This window comes from Acanthochromis polyacanthus, chromosome 7, assembly GCF_021347895.1.
Source record: "Acanthochromis polyacanthus isolate Apoly-LR-REF ecotype Palm Island chromosome 7, KAUST_Apoly_ChrSc, whole genome shotgun sequence".
NCBI classification, from domain to species: domain Eukaryota; kingdom Metazoa; phylum Chordata; class Actinopteri; family Pomacentridae; genus Acanthochromis; species Acanthochromis polyacanthus.
Window position 1 is genome coordinate 6,040,801 of NC_067119.1, and position 21,671 is coordinate 6,062,471.

The following is a 21,671-nucleotide window of genomic DNA, read 5'->3' on the forward strand; positions in this document are numbered from 1 at the left end:
ATCACAGCAAGAGAAACGCATCTTTACTGTGCCACACTATAAAAACCTCTTCATGTGCGTTAGACCTTCCTGTAAAAGGACTCTGCCGTCCTTTGACTCTAAATAACAACCAAACACCCACCAGGGATCATCCTCTAATCCCAAACACTGACCATGTCTGCCAGAGCGATGTAGAGGAACATTCCTCCTGCCAGGGCGAAGATCCAGTTGGGGGAGAAGCTGTTCCCGGCCAGGATGCCGAAGCCCATCCCCAGGTAGCAGCAGCAGGCCGACAGGAAGTTGAAGAACAACGCCTGCTGGATGCTCATCCCGGCGTTCAGCAGGATCACAAAGTCTCCTGGAACCACGAAGACACGAGAACAGGAATCAGTGCTGCTAGAAAGCTCTGTCAAATAATTACATTTCAGGTAGTTTGTTTGGAAAGAGCATTTTATTGATGTAAAAATGTAAAGAAGTCAAAACAGTGACTTTAAGTTAGACTTGCAGAACCAAAAATGTTTAACCCTCTGTGTTTTTTTGCTCCCTTCACATTCTTACTCACTGTGGGCTCATTTTTCTCTACAATACAAAGTCCTGCACCTCTATTATATAAGTCGATTTATAAAGGATAACATTCCTTTCAACCCCACTAGTAAGTTTTGAGTTTCAGAGAAAGCTCCGATCCCGGCCGACTCACCCAGCTCGTGGGGAAACTCCTCACACAGGATGGCCACAGAGGTGCTGATGCCCTGGAAGACGGAGGCGGTGAAGGAGGCTCCGATCGCCAGACCGTCGATGAAGTTGTGGAGGCCGTCGCTGAGGGTGATCATCCAGGCCAGCGTGCCGATGTCAGAGTAGGTCGTACCCTTCAGCCAGTAGCAGCCGCCGCCGCTGCTGCCGGACCGACCGCCGCTGTCCGGGCTCTGGGAATCCTGGAAGAAAAAGAACGAGGAAAATTTGAACTTGAACTTGTTTCATGGCTCTTATCCAGGTTGTTTTAGATCCTTGCTTGCGTTGTTTCTACTCTCAGATGGAGATCGCTGTGGATAAAAACTAAATGAAACTGTAGAATGATAGAAAACACGTGGATGGATGTGTTGACTAATTTAGATTCTTATCATTTTAATTTTCGACGACAAAACGAGACACAAAATTACAAAGCAAGACACAAAAACAACAAAAACAACACACAAAAAAACAAAAACAAGACACAAAATTACAAAGCAAGACGCAAAACGACAAAAACAAGACACAAAATTACAAAGCAAGACACAAAATGACAAAAACGAGACACAAAACAACAAAAACAAAACACAAAATGACAAAGACGAGACACAAAACAACAAAACAAGAGACAAAATGACAAAAACGAGACACAAAATAACAAAACGAGACACGAAATGACAAAAACAAGACACAAAATAACAAAACGTGACACAAAATGACAAAACGAGACACAAAACAAAAACAAGACACAAAACAACAAAAACAAGACACAAAATGACAAAAACGAGACACAAAATGACAAAAACGAGACACACAACAACAAAACCAAGACACAAAATGACAAATACGAGACACAAAATAACAAAACGAGACACAAAATGACAAAAACAAGATACAATATGACAAAAACAAGACACAAAATAACAAAACGAGACACAAAACAAAACAAGACACAAAACAACAAAAACAAGACACAAAACAACAAAAACAAGACACAAAATGACAAAAACGAGACACAAAATATCAAAACAAGACACAAAATGACAAAAACGAGACACACAACAACAAAAACAAGACACAAAATGACAAATACGAGACACAAAATAACAAAACGAGACACAAAATGACAAAAACAAGATACAATATGACAAAAACAAGACACAAAATAACAAAACGTGACATAAAATGACAAAACGAGACACAAAACAAAAACAAGACACAAAACAACAAAAACAAGACACAAAATGACAAAAACGAGACACAAAATATCAAAACAAGACACAAAATGACAAAAACGAGACACACAACAACAAAAACAAAACACAAAATGACAAAGACGAGACACAAAACAACAAAACAAGAGACAAAATGACAAAAACGAGACACAAAATAACAAAACGAGACACGAAATGACAAAAACAAGACACAAAATTACAAAGCAAGACACAAAATGACAAAAACGAGACACAAAACAACAAAAACAAAACACAAAATGACAAAGACGAGACACAAAACAACAAAACAAGAGACAAAATGACAAAAACGAGACACAAAATAACAAAACGAGACACGAAATGACAAAAACAAGACACAAAATAACAAAACGTGACACAAAATGACAAAACGAGACACAAAACAAAAACAAGACACAAAACAACAAAAACAAGACACAAAATGACAAAAACGAGACACAAAATGACAAAAACGAGACACACAACAACAAAACCAAGACACAAAATGACAAATACGAGACACAAAATAACAAAACGAGACACAAAATGACAAAAACAAGATACAATATGACAAAAACAAGACACAAAATAACAAAACGAGACACAAAACAAAAACAAGACACAAAACAACAAAAACAAGACACAAAACAACAAAAACAAGACACAAAATGACAAAAACGAGACACAAAATATCAAAACAAGACACAAAATGACAAAAACGAGACACACAACAACAAAAACAAGACACAAAATGACAAATACGAGACACAAAATAACAAAACGAGACACAAAATGACAAAAACAAGATACAATATGACAAAAACAAGACACAAAATAACAAAACGTGACATAAAATGACAAAACGAGACACAAAACAAAAACAAGACACAAAACAACAAAAACAAGACACAAAATGACAAAAACGAGACACAAAATATCAAAACAAGACACAAAATGACAAAAACGAGACACACAACAACAAAAACAAAACACAAAATGACAAAGACGAGACACAAAACAACAAAACAAGAGACAAAATGACAAAAACGAGACACAAAATAACAAAACGAGACACGAAATGACAAAAACAAGACACAAAATTACAAAGCAAGACACAAAATGACAAAAACGAGACACAAAACAACAAAAACAAAACACAAAATGACAAAGACGAGACACAAAACAACAAAACAAGAGACAAAATGACAAAAACGAGACACAAAATAACAAAACGAGACACGAAATGACAAAAACAAGACACAAAATAACAAAACGTGACACAAAATGACAAAACGAGACACAAAACAAAAACAAGACACAAAACAACAAAAACAAGACACAAAATGACAAAAACGAGACACAAAATGACAAAAACGAGACACACAACAACAAAACCAAGACACAAAATGACAAATACGAGACACAAAATAACAAAACGAGACACAAAATGACAAAAACAAGATACAATATGACAAAAACAAGACACAAAATAACAAAACGAGACACAAAACAAAAACAAGACACAAAACAACAAAAACAAGACACAAAACAACAAAAACAAGACACAAAATGACAAAAACGAGACACAAAATATCAAACAAGACACAAAATGACAAAAACGAGACACACAACAACAAAAACAAGACACAAAATGACAAATACGAGACACAAAATAACAAAACGAGACACAAAATGACAAAAACAAGATACAATATGACAAAAACAAGACACAAAATAACAAAACGTGACATAAAATGACAAAACGAGACACAAAACAAAAACAAGACACAAAACAACAAAAACAAGACACAAAATGACAAAAACGAGACACAAAATATCAAAACAAGACACAAAATGACAAAAACGAGACACACAACAACAAAACAAGACACAAAATGACAAATACGAGACACAAAATAACAAAACGAGACACAAAATGACAAAAACAAGATACAAAATGAGATAAACAAGACACAAAATAACAAAACGTGACACAAAATGACAAAACGAGATAACATAACGAAACAAGACACAAAATGACAAAACAGGGCACAAAATTACAAAAACAAGACACAAAATGGCAAAAACAAGACAGAAAATAACAAAACAAGCCATCGTCCTCCCTTGTTGAATCCTACCTGTGGTGTTTGAGCGGGGCTAAGCATCAGCTCTCCTTCCCCTGCATCCACCTTCCCCAGAGCCAGACTGCTGGCTTCTCCGTTCTGCTGCAGCTTCTCCTTCTCACCTTCCTCCACGTCGCTGCTGGGCGTCGAGTATCGATCTGCACCGGGGTAGTGACTGTGACCGTGACTCTGAGAAATCATGATCAGTAAAAAAAACTTTCAGACGTGAACCCCTTTCTGTTAATCTGACAACATCTGGCTTCATGTCTCAACGAGCGCATGGGTCAATTTTTTTGTAAAAGTTAAGACAGAAATCTTTGCCACTTTGAACAAGACACAAGTGGCATGTTTCAGGATAACATTTTAGTGCCATTATTGGTGAAAAAACATCACAAAAAGCACAAGAACTATTCCGTCTTACTCACTTTATTCTACAGGTATCTATTACAAACTGAAATGTATGTAGGTGTTTTATTGATCCCCTTGGATAACTTCAAGTTATCCAGTAGTTCACACATGTTATATTCAAGAAAGACAGGGACACCAAAGTACAAAAGAACGTGGAAATCGAACCCACAAGGTACCAAAATTGCTGCAAATTGCTGATATTTACAAAAAGAAGGTGCAACATCACATAAGTACGGTGTAAAAACAGAACAAACATATAAATGTCCATGAAAATAAAACTTAGAACAGTCAGTAACTTCTCCTAAATCACTTCTAAAAACCCACTGCTGTAGGCTTGCATTTATGTGAAGTTTATGTTTATCTTTATTCAGTTTTAGTGCACTGTTATGCATTATGTCCCGTTTATTTTAGTCATTTTATTTCACAATCAGCTGCCTGCTTCTTTGATGTGATGTCGTTTCTAATGTTTTGATTCTCAAATTTTTTAATTTATAACTTCTAACCTTCAATCTTATTCTTTAGTTTGATATGAGTGCTAATCTAGCTAATTATTCATTTATTATCATTTTTACTATTTAAGTATTTAAGACTCCTGACAAGTGAAGATGGGAAAGTCGAAACATCAAGATGTTCTTTGCTGCTTTTGTCCTTTTGTCCTTCCTGTCTCACTGCTGAGCAGCAGCTAAAAAGTTCATCCAGATATGATTTGACACCAGTGTGACCAATTCCCAAATGTGACTTTGATGTAATCTCAGTCAATGCTGCACAAAATGGACCAATCAGAAGTGGATAAAACCCCAGTAAGGTGAAATCCTCTGTCCTTCTTAACCTCAACTTGGCCTCTTGGGGAGCATTTATACTCCCAGGTTGAGATCTTCAGCCAAAAATTAAAATATCTGCAAGTCCCTCGTGATTCTGTGAGTTTTTTTTTACGAAAGTTTGCAAGGACAGTGGCCTAAAGCTTGTTCCACATGCACCACAAAGTCACATGTAAAGGTTGGTTAAAGTATGACACACCTGGAACCAGAACACATTTAGTTTTTCACTCAAGGACACAGAGGGAACAGTTCCTCCTTTTGATGCTTCTCTGCAGAGTTTCACTTCTCAGCGCTGACAGATTTGGAGTTACTGATGGTGGTAGAAACTGACGGCAGCAACGCAGGTGTCAAAGTGGGTGAAAGAGCGTCTGTAATTGGATCAGCAGGTCGATGAGGCAGCCGTTAATTAGGGAACTGAACCACACGGTTCGAAGCAGACCAACCACAAGGTGGAGCAGCTGAGCTTCCTGCTGCTGCTTTTTGTGAATGAAATCAGAAGCTTTGGCTGAACTCAAGTCTGCAAGGTGGAAAACTCAGTCAAGCTGGTTTTGGAGGGGGCTGCACGGTGGAGTAAGTGGTTAGCACTTTCACCTTGCAGCAAGAAGATCCCCGGTTCAAATCCCGGGGTGGGCCTGGGATCTTTCTGCATGGAGTTTGCATGTTCTCCCTGTGCATGCGTGGGTTTTCTCCGGGTACTCTGGCTTCCTCCCACATTCAAAAAATATGCTGAGGTTAATTGATAACTCTAAATTGCCCGTAGGTGTGAATGTGAGTGTGATTGTTTGTCTGTATATGTAGCCCTGTGACAGACTGGTGACCTGTCCAGGGTGTCCCCTGCCTTCGCCCGAGTCAGCTGGGATAGACTCCAGCACACCCCATGACCCTAGTGAGGATAAAGCGGTGTATAGAGAATGGATGGATGGATGGTTTTGGAGGAAAATCTGCAAGTATGAACGGAGCTTCTCCGTTAGAAAAGTGACTTTTAAGAGTCAGATGCTATTCTGGACAACTGTAAGCAGCCACTACAGCACTGACAAACAGGAAGTGGAGGTTATCAAATGGGAAACTGAAAACAATGCAAGAATTTTTCCATTTTCACAGCCAACACTGTTTAAATACAGACACACTGTGCACCAGATAATAGGAAAACACTTAACTGATGCCAGAAACAGTCTAGGAATCAGGATTCAAGCAAAACAGAAGTCGTGGTATTAGAATAAGCCCTGAAAAAAGCACTTCTATTTGTTTGTAAAGCCACTCATTGGTTTTGTAAGTGATATTTACAACTTCTCTGGCCTTATTCTATCTCAAGGCCTCTTAGATTTACAAAACAACTGCCGCTGTTTCTTCATCAAGGCTGGCGGATAAAGGAGATTTCGGCTTTGGAGGTTTTGGAATAACCTTCCGTTTTCAATCTAATGCTCCTCATCCATTCACACTTTAGAAAAAAACTCAAGACGTACGTGTTTTCAGTGGTTATTGGTTCTAATATTTTATATATATTCTATTGAGGACCATATTTTGTTGCTCCCTGTCCTATAAGGTGGGCAAAACTTTGGTCAAATTCTGTTTTTTAACCCTCCAAACCCCAAAATACACCAGCAGGGTCGAAAAGCTTGTTGTCTTTAAGATATAATAAAGATAAAATCACCAGAATAACACCATTTATCAGAGCCAGGAAGTGTAAAAACAGAAAAATGACAGATGTTCGACTGTCCAACGGTCCTTGAACAAGCCGTGTGTGACGCATCATTCTGTCATTAAAATGACTGAATCTAAGGTTAAAATCACAAAATGTCATTAAAATGTCTATATTCTATGGGTTTCATTCAAAAATTGAGCAAAGTTCTTCTTAAAAAAAAACTAAAAATGTGTGTCATTAATGATTCACCTGCAATTAATAGCCGTATGACAAAAATTCAGAGACTATTTGACTGAACTGTAGACAAGTATAAAAAGAAATAATAGTGATTCAAAGTGAAAAATCAAACATATTGGAGCAATGAAATAAATGCAGCATGGTTCAAAAACAGCAAACAGAGGAGCAAGCTATTGGAGATACATACAGCAGGGTGAAATATCTTTTGATAGCTGCTGTTTGGAATATGGTGAAACGCTGAGTTTGTAGAGATTGTAGAAATGTAAATATTTAAAGTCCTATAGCACCCGGAAAGACGTGTTCATTAACTAAAAAAAAAAATTAAAACATATGGATTTCCTTTATCACAGAAGACTAATCCAACTTTTGTTTTCTTTTTAGTGAAAACAAAAGTTGCAGAGAGGAATTCCACGCTTCCAGTTAGACAGTAAATCACTGAACATAATGTACAGGAATCACCACCGCCTTCGGCTCAAACACCTGGAACAGACAAACAGCAGACAGCAGCTGCAGGCAGATTTAAGAATAATCAAATGAGTTGCTTGTGTCGGTTACGGTAAAGCCAAAGTCTCGTTAAACTGGTCAGACAAGCTGCTGGCGAACAGATAAAAGAATTTAATCACATAATTCTCACGATGGTAGCTCAAAGCTGATATTACCAACATGTAGAGTTTAGCCGTCCGACAACAAAGTTTACATGACAATTAAATGAAGCAACAACTATGATTCACTGCAGTTTTTTAATGCTGTAAAGCAGGGATCGGCAAGTAGATGTGGCTTTGGGCAGCAGAGCTTCTACAGCTGATCACTGCTGCGTGGGACACACGTCTCAATTCTGATCACAGCTATATTAAAAATGACTCCCGAGACACACACGTTTTGCACACACGTTTTGCACACACTGTTGCTCAGTGAAATCTGGCTGGTACAACCGTGTCCTACCAGTAGCGCAAACGCGGAAATGCCCGGCAGCAGCCGACCACGCAAGTTTCCTGTTGCGCTGACGGACTGGCTTGGCTCCGTGCCAAATCAAATTTTCAAAATCATCTGGCGGGCCAGATATTATTCCTGACGGGCCACTTTTGGCCCGCGGGCCGCCAGTTGCCAACCACTGCTGTAAAGTATTTGGCATTAAAATTAACGCGTCATTATTGTGTCCTATTATGGGAGCATCTTTTAAGAGCAGGTAGGTCTCACTTATTAGCTTTTAGTAGAATCATATCTTGATGAAATGGTCTGTGTTTTTTTGTTTTTTATCGTTATACGGACCTCTGCTGTCCAAAAATGCCTTTAAGCAGATTGAAAGTGCCAAATTTCTCGAGTGAAATGTCAAAGTTTTGCAGGTTCCAGTTTCTTAAAGGCAATGATTTCATGTCTCAATATTTTTTTGTGTTGTTTTATGTACCGCTGCTGTCCAAAAATGCCTTCAAGCAGACCAAAAGTGCTCAATTTTAAAGTAAAATGAGAATTTTTTTGCAGGTTCCAGCTTCTTTAAGGCCCGAATTTCATGTTGTATTTGCAAAATCTGATAGTAAATTGAATCTTTAGGAGTACAGTAGATTATCTCTGTAATTTTTCTGTATCTTCTGCCATTTTACAGACAAAACAAATGGATTTAATTGATTTATTGAAAGAAATAGCTGGAATTAATCTTGAAAATCACTGTTTGTGCTAATCTGATATAATATAAACAAGGAAAAGCTGCTCATTGCACTGAATGGACTTTGTTACTATCAGAAAATTTAGTCTAATAGTATTCTTGATTGTGGTTTCAACTGGAGTTCTTCAGTCTCTATAGCATTCTGTCCAACTTATGGGTTGAGAATGGGACAAAGAGAAAATTATATAAAACTCAAGAGGCCACCAGAGATCCTCCTTTGGTTGAAGCCTTGGTATTGTGTTTGTCTTTGTGAGTTGACCTTGGACAAAACACCAGCTGTGTGAGGCTCACAATGTACAGGTTTGTTGAGAGTGTTGATTCAGAGCTACATTTCTTTACTTCTTTTGTCTTTGCCTTAATTCTCAATGTAAACTTGGCTTTTGCTACAACTCTCAAGACTGTTCCTCCTGCTATTTTAGAGCAACCGTCCTGAACTTCAAGGCTGATTGGAAGCCAATATTTGTTTACTGTTTATTTCATTTATGAAAGCAGTGTTTGTTTGGTCTTTTGAATGCGGTTTTGGCAGTTCTGGCAGCCATGTTTTCATATTATTATCAAGCAAATGTGAAGCAAAATCCTGAAATGTTGCAAACGTTTATCTAAAAATGGTAATGTGGATTAGTCTTGTTTGCATTCAGTGCTGTGAGAAGGCGGCGGTTTAATAAACAGAGAACAAGAGGCTGGAAACAAAACCATTTTTGTGCGAACTGCTAAAAGAAAAGGAACAAAACTTTGGCCATCGATGACAGAAAAATTGAGAAAAGTCATCATAAAATGATTTTAATTGGGTAAACTGTAAGGATTGTTTCATGTCAGTTGATGTCAGTCATGTTTCACCACGTATTATGTGAGTTAAAAGTTCACTATCTCAGAATTTCTTCTTATAAGTGGTTTCCACCCCTCATGAAAGACAAAATCCCCCTTCTTTTGTGCTAAATTTGCCGTTTCCATGGCAGAAAAATGGAGAATAGTCTTCAGAAATCAGTTTTAATTGGGTAAAATGAAAGTATTGTTTCATGTCAGCTAGTACAGGTCGTGTTTCAAGATGTCTAGAGACAAAATTGACGAAAGAAGTGGAAATGGTTGATCTGTCATGTAAGTTAAATATCTGTTATGTCAGAACTTCCTCTTAAAAGTGGTTTCTATTCCTCATGAAAAGCATTACCTCTTTCAAAAAAAGTCAAAATCCACCTTCTTTTGTGCTAAATTTGCCATTTCCCTTAAAGTTTTCTCATGCAATTATTTCAAAATGCAAACAAGAACATATTATGGAAGAACAGGAAGTGTTAAATAATACAAACGTTGGTATAAACTCACCCCTTATGAAAGAAGTGCTTGTCATCGCTTTAAAATGCAGCTTTGTCAGTTCTGTTTTACTTCTTAGAGTCAGTATGCATAATTAAAATAAAGAGTAGTAGTACTAATGATGAGTAAAAGAAAATGTACACAAAAACAGTTGCCACCTACTAAAAATTAAGAGGAAAAGAAATGAAAATTTGGCCAATTATGAGAGAAAAATGGAGAAAAGTCTTCAGAAAATGGTTTTAATTGGATAAGTTGTAAGTATTGTTTCATGGCAGTTGGTACAAATCATGTTTAAAGATGTCTAGAGATGAAATCGACAAAAGAAGGTGCGAGTTAAATATTTGCTACGTCAGAACTTCCTCCTAAAAATGGCTTCCATCCCCCATGAAGAGCATTACCTCTTTTGAAAGGGACAAAATCCAACTTCTTTTCTACCAAATTTTCCATTTCCATTAAAGTTTTCTCATGCAGTTTAATCAAAAATGCAAATAAAAACACCTTATGGAGGGACAGGAAGTATTAAATAATTCAAAATATGGTATGAACTCACCCCTTGTTTTTGCTTGAGAAGCACCTTGAGGACTTTTTCAGTGAAGAAGAAGAGATAAAATCCTCCAAACACCACTGCAGACTTGGATACGTAGAAGTCCACCATAGGGTCAAAACCAAAGGCCTGACGTGGAGGGAAAAGACGGTGTTAGCTTGTGATAATTGCTCAAATTCTTCTTATTATTTAAATTAAGAGTCATAGTAGTAGTTGGTAAAGCTCAGTGGGTCTATGTTCTGTATTCAGAGTTAAGTTTCACTTTTGGTGAAGACTAAAGAAAACATTTTTCCGTGTTTATAGTCGCTGTCAGTCTCAACGGCTGATCAAAAGGAATTTTATGTGCTCGAAAGTCTTCACCCTCCCCAGTGTTTTTGGGTAGTTTTTAGTTTTCCCCATTGTTACATGGAAAAGTGAACAACAACAACTAAATCTGACATCCTTTTAAGATATTGCGGCGATATTTCACAGCAGCCTCCGAACCCAGAAACACGTTGAATTATGGATGTAATCGTCTTTCGCTGCTGTAGACACAAACTCGCCACACATCGAGCCGTATCAGCTCACAGGTATAGATTGTTTTCTTCATCCCAGGTGAACTGATGCAATGAATTACATTACAGAGCCATTATTGCTCTGTGCTCATGCATACTTTAACGCCTGTCCTCCACTTTGTCGTGAGGAGAATAAAGACTTCTCGTTAACTTTGCCAAACAGCCACAACATTAAAATCACTGACAAGTCAAGTGAATGATGTTAATCATCTCGTTCTACAGGGAAACTGTGGGTTTTGGCATCTATATGGACGTTACTTTGACGCACGCCTAAACTTTCAAACACGCCCGTTTATATCAGTGGCACTCCCCATCTGCCTCAACTGTGGTACAAATGGCTCTGCCACACCTAAAAAGTGCAGGAATGACTCTACAAACCAGAGCCAGAGGTGTTGATCCGGCCTCCAAACTCCAAAGATTCTGATCTGATCGAGCATTTACAAAATCTGGACGAACGGAGGCCTCGATCTGCCAACTACAGGGCTCAAAATAGCCACATCCAGAGGTCAAATGTCCATGGTTTTATACCTTAGAGCTGTTTTAAAACTTACACAATACGAGGGAGGCGGTTTTAATATTGTGGCTGATTGGTATAAATGCAAATTCAGGTTTTATAGCAGCTTAGCTATTGCTTTAAACCGGATTTTTACCAACAACTTTGTTAAATTATAGCACAAATACCTGTTTTTGTGTGCATATAAATATAGTCAGTGTCTTTGCTTTGAATTTTAGGTTAGCAGCTTCACAACATCAGATTATTTTAAACCAAAGTAAGGCTAATTTCAATCAAACTAGATCAAAAATGATGGTGGATTCAGGAATGTGTTTGTTGTTTTTGTGATATTACAGAGAAAACTGCAGATCAATGAACAGTCAATGAAGTTTTTCAATCCAAGAATAATTCTGATGAAGCTATTTGTTGGTAATGGCCTTCGGGTAGACTTTATGTATAAATACTTTTAATTAAATATTGTGAAAATGAGCTTTAATATAATTTAAGCTCAGTTGTCAGCTTATTAGATACTGCTGGCTAGAACTAAGGCATAATAGTAATCAGTTAGATTTTATTGTTTTGCAGTTTTATTTATGTAAAATGTATAATCATGTGAGCTTTTTCTGTCTCCTTAAGTGTTTCATAGAATCCAAGTCAAATCCCCTCCATTGGGGCGAAAAAGTATGCATTTATCGATCTATCTACACCACCATTCAAAAGTTTGGGGTCACCCAGATAATTTTATCCATGTGCTAACATAACTGCACAAGGGTTTTCTCATCATCAATGAGCCTTTCAACAGCATTAGCTAACACAATGAAGCATTAGAACACAGGAGTGATGGTTGCTGGAAATGTTCCTCTGTACCCCTATGGAGATATTCCATTAAAAATGTCCAGCTAGAAAAGTCATTTACCACATTAACAATGTCTAGACTGGATTTATGATTCATTTAATGTTATCTTCATTGAAAAAAGCTGCCTTCCTTTCAAAAATAAGGATATACAAAGTGACCCCAAACTTTTGAACAGTAGTGTACATCTAATACAACAATAAATCCTACTTTCATGAAGGTTATGATGCAGATTTTTTTGCTGAAACCACTACCTCTGAGTCACTTTGCAGCTTCAGCACACACTTACTCCTGAATAAACTTTATTTTGAATCTGAGCATGCTTTTTAAACTCTGCTTTTTGACCATATCTGATCTGTCATGTGTAGTGTTTACTCTGAATATTAGCCTTATTTCCAGCGACAAGAATGTCATGAACTATGGGGGAGATTCTGCTCTGTGCTCAGCTTGCTTTGTGCTTATCGTCGCTGGGCTGGACGAATTAGATCATCGTGTAGCTAGATGTTTTATACAACTTATCCTGCTTACTGTGATATTTACGAGCTAGTGACAAAGAAGTGATCAAGGAACCATCTCAAAACTCTTCTATGGCTTTCTAACGATACATAATACCAACGCTGAATGCTCTTTTCCTTAAACATCACAAAAACCCTGCACTGAGGCTCTGTGATGCAGCTAAGTGAGTCACAGCAGCATCGACTCTACCTCTGGGATGAGCTGAAACAGGGCGTTGGAGTAGAGCGTGCCAATGGCCAGGGCTATGAAGTAGAGCAGCAGTCGCTTGTAAAAGGTTTTCTTCATGAAGGGCACCACGCTGGCCCCAACCAACGAACACAGAGAGATCAGTGTCACACACAGGATCCCATAGCCCCACACTGATCAACGGAGAGGAAAGAAGAAGGGGGAAGGTGAGAGACAACGAGGTAGTTAGTTTTAGAACTGATTTCATCCGATTAACCAGCAGGGTAAGGGACAAAAACAATCAAGAGAACACCAACCAGTTAACTCCCTGGAAAAAAAAGACGAAGAAAGAATCGAGTGAAATCAACCTGAGGGGAAAAAAAAGAGATTCCAAAAGATACCTGTGAGCAGAGGAAAACAGTTAAGGAGAAGAAACACCACTTTTCATTTGTATTTGCTGGTAATTGGAAGTCCTTTGAAGCCGTGTTCGTACCCCATGCACGTCTTTTCAACGAGAAGAAGAAGCAGTAAAGTTGAAATCACAGTTTATGAAACTCTCAGGCACACTCACACGCACACATTTTGTTCGAGTCCACTCAGGTACATCACAGCCTCGGGCCAAGGGCTTGCTATGGATGCAGATATAAAGTGGTGCAAATGAACTTTAAATAGCCCAACAGCAGGACAAGAAGCAACGCTAACAAGAGGTCACATTTCAACGTGAAGGACGCTTTAACCCCCTGAACCCAAAAACCTGCCGCCGGGTTTCTAAGGCATGGTATCATTTTTAAAAAAAGAAGAAAAGAATCACCAAAAAGAATCACCAAAATTACTCCATTTGTCACTGTGGAAACCGTCAGATTTTCAGCTTTGTGGCAAAACAACTCAAAATTGCGAAAAACTATGAAGACTGAAAGTGTCTCATTTTCAAAAATCCTCACAAATTAAAAAATTTTCTCTGTCCAGATTCTGTAAAAAAACAAAAATTCTGCATTCCTCGGTGCAAAGGTGAAGACATGAGTGACTCAGCTGTGACCAACAGTCATGTAACAAAAAATCTGGGATTCTTGGCTGCACAAAAAAATTGTTCATAAGACATTTTTGAGTTCTCTCTATTCTAGTCATGGTTGTTCTGTTTCCATACAGGATTGTAGTGAAAAACGGGTCCACAGTGAGCAAAAACGGGATCTACTGTGGCCTTTCATCTACTCAAAATCGCAATAAACTAAGGTAGAAAAATTTACTAAAAATGACAAAGAAAAATCCCCAAAATTACTCCATTTACCCCATTTATCACTGCAAAAACTAAAAAAAAACTTTAAAATTTTCAGCTTTCCGGCAATCTTTAAACTACTCAAAATTGTGAACAACCACGTTCGACGACTAAAATTCTTCAATTTTGCGCGTCTCATTTTCAAAAATTCTCCCAAATTAAACAATTTTCTGTGTCCAGATTCTGTAAAAAAAACAAAAAATTCTGCATTCCTCGGTGCAAAGGTGAAGACATTAGTGACTCAGCTGCGACCAACAGTCACGTGACAAAAATTCTGGGATTTCTCGATTGAACTGCCGGCTGGTTTTCCACAGAGCAGACAGGAGAAGTAACAAAATATTTAAACTATGTAGAACTGTCATTTAAAAGAATATATATCGGTAATATCTGTATGCATTTGTAAAAATGTTGTACCTGTTGATTGCGGGTTTTTTATATTTTTTAAAACTTTTTGCAATATAAATATTCGTGGAAATTCTACTTTTGTTTTTGTACTTTTTTCTAATATCTGGCATTGTAATTGTCTCAGACAACACAAAAGACATTTCTGAGTTCTTTCTACTTCTAGCTATGGTTGTTCTGTTTCCATAGAGGTGCTGGACTTTATACTGCAACAAAAAATGAGCCCACAGTGAGTAAAAATGTGAAAAATACCCACGGCTCATGGTGTGCTACATTCCTTTTCCCGGGACTGTCTCGCACAAACTGAAACTTATAAAACCCAAAAAGCAGAAAACAAAAGACGGAGCCGCTGTCACATCCGTTTAGCTGCTCGACATGCTGCAGCAGAAGAGGAAGCTGAACTGTCTCCCTCTCTCTCACGGTGAACCCTCACGGCTGGCCTACATCTCAATGCCAGCAAAGGTGCAGATACAGCCACACACATAAACACACACCACCAGATGATTGTGAGGGCAGAGCGAAACCAAAAAGCCTTCTGCGGCGCTTATTGGGGCCCTGAGAAAATAAACCATAGCCAGAAAACAAAGGCAGGAAGAGGAAACCGCTACAGATGAAGAGAGACAAAGGAGCAGTTGGCCAAAGGTTCGCTATTTTTTTTTCTAAACCATCATGTGAGACTGCAGCGAACTGGAGAGGTTTTCTACCACAGGGCTCTGAAAAGCAGAAATGTATGGTGTGAAGATGAACGCATGTCTGGATGGCAAACCTCTGGCAGCAGCTGCAGGACGGCTGTGGAGAACAACGTGCCAATGGCAAGAGCGACGAAGAAGGTGAGCGCGTGTTTCATGTAGCGCGTCTTCATCAGGGGCACAATGAAGACTCCGGTGAGGGAGAACATATTGATCACCGTCACGCTCAAGAAAGAAAAGCCCCAGACTGGAGCCGGGAGGGGTTTGGATGGAAGAGGAAGGCGAGACGTTAGAACAAACAGACATGCAGAGCGTAAAAAGAAATGAATTCAGTTAAAGAAATGCATTATGCAAGGACATTTCACTGTTAAATCACGTTTATCAGCTGTAAGCAAGGAAATAAAACCACATTTTCTGGCAATTCAATGCAACAAATCAACTCCAGATGAAACCGACAACATTTTAGATTTCAGCAGCTGATATATGATTTAATTTATACATTTAAGCATTGCTGGTTTAAAAAATATAGAAAATATAACAGAAGAGTGCCTAATCTTAGAGGCATTAAAGGTTCCATATGGTGAAAATCCATTTCTATTGCGAATGGCGGAGATATGGCGTCCGTCCGTCCGTCCGTCTGTCTGTTAGCAACATTACTCAAAAACGGACTAACGGATTTCGATGAAATTTTCAGGGAAGGTCAGAAATGACACAAGGACCAAATGATTATATTTTGGCATTGCTGCCGCTTACAGTCTGGATCCATGGATTTGTTAAATATTTCTGTATCATTGTGAGATAGCGGCACAAAGCACTTTAACCATGACAAGTGAACACTACATCAGCTGACTGTTGACGATCACATGATTGTGATCCTACTATAAATCCACCACTGAGGACTTATCAGGACTTATCTGTCAGAAATGACACAAGGAACAATTGATTAAATTGTGGGGGTGTTTCTGGGTCCCATCAGTTCCTGTTGCCTGCTATATATTTAGGCCATGTGATTCGGTATCCATACATAACGTACAAATGCATAACACACGCCTGTGCTCAGCGCAAGGTCATGTTGTTTGCGGGTACATCTTAATTAAATGGACACATTCTATGTTGCCATGATTTCTGATCATCAATAACTAATACGAAATTCGACATTTCTGACAATGCCATATGGGGAATGAGCAGCCTTGGAGGAGTACTGCTCCCTGAGTGCTTTTCTTGTTGTGTTTTGTGGTTGACATAAGCTTAGAGGTGTAAAATAAAAGCTGTTCAGACATGAAGATATTTACTTATGTCATTTCTCAAGCCCAGCTTTAAACTCTGCTCTGTCAATCAAAGATGCAGAGAGGGTCTTCTTCCTGAAGGGGGCGGGGGCAGCAGCAGCTTATTGATTGTCAGAGCAAAACAGCGATAAAACTGGAGAAAAACAGCCCGGTTTGCAGTATTTTGAGCTGGAAAACTAAAAGACAGACCGTGTGGATATGTAAGACTAATTAATTTGCCAAAAAGGGACACAATATGGGACCTTTAAACCAGTGGTATGAGGCACTGCCTGAAGTTTAAAAGAGAAAACTGATGTTTAAGTGCATAGAAAAGTAGAAAAACATTCCTGCTTAACAATTTGTATCTACATTTCTGACAATATTTTGTAGCATTGCATATGTTAGATAGCTCCACTTCATAAAGGCCTCTAAAACTATTCAAATCAAACATTTTCAAGAGCAGGAAACGTCACTCTGGTTAACGTGTTCACAAATCAGACACATACAATAAGTGAATAATGCTTTGATTTTTATAAGTGTCACAAGAGAATTACTGCCTTCAGCAACCCCTATAGAAAAAAAAAGGTAAGAGGGCAGTAGTTAAAGGTTGTAGTATTTTCTCCTGAGGCTACATCACCTGTAACGTTTATGGAAAATAAAGATTAACTGGGTTTATTGGAGGTATGATCCATTCGATGGTGTGATAATGTGGAGAGAGGAATCAATAATAAGATAAGGAGAGGCTGTTAAGAAGGAAGGCACATGTGAGTACAACAAGTTAGGAGAAAGACAGGACTTTAAACAAGGAAAAAAATAGCAAAAAGTGAACAAATAACATTACACACATTGTGACAAAATGATAATCCAAGGTGGACAGATTAAATAAATTCTTCTGGATACCAAGTCCAGACCATATGAAGATTAATATTTATATAAAACCACAACTATAGGAAACCAGTAAGAGGTCAGCATTAGCATCTTCTGTCGCAAAAATAAGAGCAAATAAAGATGTTAAATTAGAAATGAAAGATGAAAAATTATCCAAAAATTCTGTCATTTTGTGTTTTGTTTTATTCATTGCTTTGTGTCTTGTTTTTGTCATTTTGCATCTAATTTTTTGTAATATTTTGTCTTGTTTTTTGTCTTTTTTTGTCTGACTTTTGTCATTTGTCTAATGTTTTTGTCATTTTGCGTTTCCTTTTAGTCTCATTTCTGCTCTTTGTCTTATTTTTGTCATTTTCTGTTTTGCTTTATTTGTTGTTTTGTGTATTGTGTCATCCTTTTGTGAGTGTTTTTTGTCTCTCTTGTGTTGTTTTTCTACTTTTTTGTTGCTTTGCTTCTCTGTTTTCATGACTTCATACAAAAATTTAAAAATGAGATTCTTTCTTTTGTGGGATGCACAGTGGGGTTGTGGTCAGCACAGGGTTCAGGAGTGCAGGTGAAGATGTAGAACTCTGTATCATCGGCACAGCTAAGAAAACAAATTTCCTGCAATTGCAAGATCTCATGTGAAGAGAGACAAAACACTGTTGCCATGACAAAACCTTGCGGCACACAAAATATTTACTTTTTGCAAACAGAACTCCCCAGCGGAAGTAGAAATTCTTGAAGCCTGAAGGTGGCCTCCAGACATTTGTGTTACTGGCATCTGAAGGGTTTTTCTTCAAACGAGGTAAAAACCAAAGCTTTATAAAGGCTACTGGAAAACCACGATCTGATGAGAAACAGTTAAAGTTAATATAAAGAAAAGACACAGAGAAGACATTGACTGCAAATTGTACATCTGCAAAAATCTAAATTTAAAATTATTTCTAGACCATGATAAGTTGTTTTGATCACAAAGTAAAATACTAGATTGATCATTCTTGTTTTGTGTCTCATTTTTGTAATATCTTGTCTTCTTTTGTTGTTTTGTTGTCTTTTTTGTGTCTGACTTTTGTTGCTTGTCTCATGTTTTTGTCGTATTGTGTTTCCTTTTTGTCTCACTTGTGTTTTTTGTCTAATTTTTGTCATTTTGTGTTTTGCTTTGCTCATTGTTTTCTGTACCGCTTTGTGTTTTTTTTTGTCTCGCTTGTGTTTTTTGTCCACTTTTTTGTTGTTTTATTTCTCGCTTCTGTCATTTTTGGTCTCATTTGTGTAATTTGTCTATTTCTTTGTCGCTTTGTAACTTTCTCGTGCAATTTTTTTCTCTGTTTTGTTTTGTTTCATGTCGTTTCTCATTTTTTTGTCATTTTGCGTCTCATTTTTGTAACATTTTGTCTGTTTTTTGTTGCTTCTTGTCCTTTTTTGTCTGACTTTTGTCATTTTGATCATAAAGTGAAATACTATATCATTCAGTTCCAGATACCTGTGACTAAATGTTTTGTGCCTTTATAGAAACACTGTGATCTGTAAGTTGTAATGTGTAAATGACAAAATGAGGCTTAATAATGTTGAAATTGAATAATGTTTTGTGGTTATTTATAGGTTATTATGCTCTGATTTTAATGGTTCGGTCCACTTGAGATCAAATTGGGCTGAATGTGGCCCCTGAACTAAAATACGTTTGACACGATCTAATGCGAGTTATGTAATGAAGCTACACGCACATCATGAGAAAGAATCAGGATATAAGTCGCATACAAGTCAGTGAGATCTGTCGTAGAGATGAATTTCTGTGGCATCTGCCTCTCGGCTGCTGGCAAACCTCCACAGCCGAGGCAAAGAAAAACAGCGCTGAAGCCAAAATAAGCTGCCTACAGGGGCAAGTGTGAGGCGAGCCGAGGGCATGAGTGGCTGATAAGGGAAAACAAATTCATCAGTGGAGAGGGAGAGATAGAACCGGCACTCTGGGGCATTTCTTCCTCACCTGTCAAGGATGAAATAAACTGGGTTAAAAGCAAGAAGGGAAATTTGTGAGCCGGCGTGGCGAGGCTGCAGCCGAATGCCATCAGCGTACAAAGACGACGAAGACCGATGTCCGCAGTCTGTGCTTGCATAAAGAGAGCAGCTACTTTTCACTAAGTGGGAACAAATGAAGCTTCCCTAAGGCTGTGCTGCTTTCAGACGTTGGTGCCGCTTCTAGCCTTGAGGGCAAAACATCACACGAGTTAACCGAAAACCTCAGAGTCTGTCATTAGTTGGCTTTTTATACCAGCTACACACTCCAGAGCCAATTTAGCTTCATCGAAGCAAAGTCAGAGGCTTGTTAAACAATAGCCAGTGCTCGGTCCAAAAACTTAAGATTGAATGCACATGTCAAAACGGCTACAGGGCTGCAAAGGACGTCCTGCTGCCGTGTGCAGTCAGCAGTCTGGATGCAGTTACAGTGAGTCAGCATCCAAGGAAAGACGAGCCTTCCCGCCCGGACCGTCTTTACCTGGATGAGGTCTATCCTACGCGCTGGATCTGCTGACTGAGGCAGGATTTTTCATTCTGAAGGGTGTGTTGGGTCGTGAGCCAAACTGAGAAATGCAATCTGAGCCTTGGCGAACTCCGCATGCTTATTTTGGCTTTTTATCTCCTTCGGGGACATCATGATATCACTATCTCCAGGCAACAAAACACACATTTGGAGCTCAGATTTGAAAAAAAAAAGAAGAAGTGTTTTCAAGGCCCCATTGGTGATATCAGAAGAGAGAGTGTGGTTGAAACAACAGAGAACACAGAGAAAATGTACTGCTTGCAGAGGGAGTCACATAAAACCCCATATAGTGTGAGATAAAGAAGCTGTAGAAAGATAAAACATCTCAAGGAGCTGAAAGCAAAGTTTGACCGACAGACGACACAAATGCAAACCCAAAACTGACCTCGACAGTCATGCAACATATGACGTATGTGCAATTTAATTAGAATATTTTGTGCTTAGAAGGCGGGCTAAAAAGGCAGACAAATACTTAAACTTAAGCTAAAATTCATTTAAGATTGTTGAAATTCAACGACATCTCATGAAGAAATTTTATCAGTCAATGTCCAGGACAGATTTCCAAAAAGGTAAAGTAAATATAACTTAAAGGGAACAGAGGAAATAGATTATGTTCATTTTGTCGTTTTCTTATATGAGATTAGCAATTCTTTTTTTCCGACAAAGCTAGTAAGGGTGAGTGTTTTACCTTTCTGAAATGTTTTTGTCGGAAAGGAAAATTGCTAATCGAACAGAGATCGTTATAAAAACCTAGATTTAAATTAATGCAACGTTGCATTTCTGTAAAAGAGGGTCAATTTATGGAACAATCTAGACCAGAAATCAAAAGAATATAAGACACACCCAAAATAAAAAGTGTAATTAAAACCAGCATATTATTAAAATACAAAGAAATTAAGCATGAGTATCATAATGTTTGTGTAATGAGAGAAAACTCTGATATGAGTCTCACATTTTGTTAGTTGTAAACTGATTGTATGACATAAAAGGACAGATTACATCAGTTTATTCTTCTTTCTACTCCCTTTCATTGAGAAATTTGGAAACTGTTGTTTTGAGTGTGTTATTTTGCAAACATTTCTCATTTTATTTTCAATGATTTTAGTCTCTGATTATAGGATGTTTCCATAAAATTGTTGACATTTAACGAAAGCTGCCAATAACAGGGAATTAGAATGTTTACAAACCATTAATCGACCAAAAGCACGCATTGTGGAAGGTCAGAATATTTAAAAAACCCATCTAAAATCAATTCTTTAACCCTCCTGTTGTCCTCATTTACGGGCACCAAAAAATATTGTTTCCTTGTCTGAAAAAAATACAAAAATTCAGCAAAAAAATCCCCCAAATTTCTGAAAATTTGCAAAACCTTCAGGAAGAAAAT

At 38.0% G+C, this 21,671-nt stretch overlaps 1 protein-coding gene across 1 annotated transcript in view; it reads right to left on the bottom strand.

The window, feature by feature from the left end:
- Window positions 1-21,671, bottom strand: part of slc39a14 (solute carrier family 39 member 14) — a 50,894-nt gene that overhangs the window by 4,062 nt on the left and 25,161 nt on the right. The window contains exons 5-9 of the mRNA XM_051950937.1: window positions 13,280-13,449; window positions 10,681-10,803; window positions 4,076-4,249; window positions 677-911; window positions 153-337 (exon numbers count right to left, since the gene is read on the bottom strand). Of these exons, the coding sequence (XP_051806897.1) occupies window positions 153-337; window positions 677-911; window positions 4,076-4,249; window positions 10,681-10,803; window positions 13,280-13,449 (887 nt within the window). The remainder of the gene's footprint in view (window positions 1-152; window positions 338-676; window positions 912-4,075; window positions 4,250-10,680; window positions 10,804-13,279; window positions 13,450-21,671) is intronic.